General features: G+C 42.2%; 1 protein-coding gene across 1 annotated transcript; it reads left to right on the top strand.

Moving 5' to 3' along the window:
• The first annotated feature begins 295 nt into the window (after window positions 1–295).
• On the top strand, window positions 296–1,249 carry LOC118913120 (olfactory receptor 2T11). The gene is given in 1 exon segment (XM_036886850.2): window positions 296–1,249. A coding segment is annotated over 1 exon segment (954 nt).
• Window positions 1,250–2,046: the final 797 nt, after the last annotated feature.

Below are 2,046 nucleotides of genomic sequence, written 5' to 3'. Positions count from 1 at the left end.
AACAACAACTTTATTATGTAATTAGCACAACATATACATGTTATACATGAACATAAACACAATATACAAAGGGTTGCTCTCCAACAAGGAGAAATGGATCTACAGTCAGTGACTTATGGGTGTGTCTCTCGGTCTGCTTTTCTCTAGCCTTCTGCCTTGGAAGACGGCATCCTGACCAGCATCACCTGAGGTGCCGTCTCGGCTGTGAGTCTCTCCCATCCAGAAAGGGTGTTCTCTCACCTCTCTTCTTGGATCCGTGGCTTCCTGCTCCCTGGAGCTGTCATAGGCAACATCAATGAAGAATAGAACTTCATCAGCAGACTTCATCCTCTTGGGGCTATTGTTGAGCAAAAAAGCTGAAGGGATAGTCTTTGCAATTATTTTTGCTATTTTTGTGGTGGCTATAACTTCAAATCTGGTCATGATATCCTTGATTCAGGTGGACTCCCGCCTCCACACCCCCATGTACTTCCTGCTCAGCCAGCTGTCTGTGATGGACACTGTTTTCATTTGTACTATTGTCCCAAAGCTCCTGGTTGACATGGTTTCTAAGGATAAAACCATTTCCTTTGTGGGCTGTGGCATCCAGATCTTCTTCTAAATGACCATGATTGGCTCCGAGTTCTTCCTCCTGGGCTGCATGGCCTATGACCGTTATGTGGCCGTGTGTGACCCTCTGCGGTACCCCGTCCTGATGAACCGCAGGGTGTGTCTTCTTCTGGCTGCTGGTGCCTGGTTTGGTGGGTCCCTGGATGGCTTGCTGCTCACGCCCATCACCATGAATTTCCCCTACTGTGGCTCCCGCCTCATCAACCATTTCTTCTGTGAGATCCCTGCAGTTCTCAGGCTGGCCTGTGCCGACACATCCTTGTATGAAACCCTAATGTTCATCTGCTGTGTAATCATGCTGCTGATCCCCGTCTCTGTCATTGCAGCCTCCTATTCCCTCATCTTGTTAACCGTCCACCGCATGCGCTCCCCTGAAGGCCGGAGAAAGGCCTTTACTACATGCTCTACCCACTTGACTGTGGTCAGCATTTTCTATGGGGCTGCCTTCTATAATTATGTTCTGCCCCAGTCCTTCCACACCCCTGAGAAGGACAAGGCAGTGTCAGCCTTCTACACCATCGTCACACCCATGCTCAACCCTCTCATCTACAACCTCAGAAACAAGAGCGTCTTGGGGGCATTTAAAAAGGTATTCACGTGATGCTCACCTGCTCAGAAAGTATTCATGAGTGATGATTAAAGTTCAGTGCCTTGACACAATGTCTTCCTAAGAACATCCTCTATGTGCCCTGTTTCATAAGAGACTCTTTTGTCTGCTAGCAAAGTGTTTTTTAATTGCCAGTAAATAGAATTCAGCTTGTCCAGGTATTTGATCTGCAGAGGAGGAAAGAAAGGATATTTCATTAGTTAGGCAGAGAATGTTAGCAAAGTATCAACATCATTTCTTATTAAGTTAAAGAATTCATCTTCTACTTGGTTCTTGTCTCTATGAAAAAACCCCACATCTAAAATAAATAATTGAGATCATAACAATTCTTTTATTCTGAACTAAGTTGCCTTCACAATTAATTCATGGTTAAACAAACCAAAAAACCCTGCAAAGCTACCAAATTTGGTACCAACATTTCTTCAATTATTTCTGTATCATAAAGAAAATTAATACTGGCTCATAAGTGACAAGAAAGAGAATCATAGAATTTTAATAATGCATTTTATTTTTTTTATTTAACTTAGCGGACTCTAACCTATGATCTCTTCAATTTCTTGAGCAGAGTATAGTGACATCAAATATTAAGCCACAATGTATTGTGGCTACATTTAACTAAACCAACTATTAATTATGATTGTCCAAACATCATGCACCTACTTGAAGAGAGTAGGTTTTATATTATTATAAAAAATCACTACTGTGACTCTTTGCGTGTAATTGTAACATAAGCATATGTGCTGGATAAAGGTTTTGGCCAGAAAGTTGCTTTGTCCAACCCTTTGTGATTCAACAACAGCATGTAGATACATTATTGGTTTTGTTTTGAA

Source organism: Manis pentadactyla, chromosome 13, assembly GCF_030020395.1.
Source record: "Manis pentadactyla isolate mManPen7 chromosome 13, mManPen7.hap1, whole genome shotgun sequence".
Classification (NCBI taxonomy): domain Eukaryota; kingdom Metazoa; phylum Chordata; class Mammalia; order Pholidota; family Manidae; genus Manis; species Manis pentadactyla.
The sequence above is the reverse complement of the archived record's forward strand: the minus strand, read 5'-3'. Positions and strand labels throughout refer to the sequence as shown.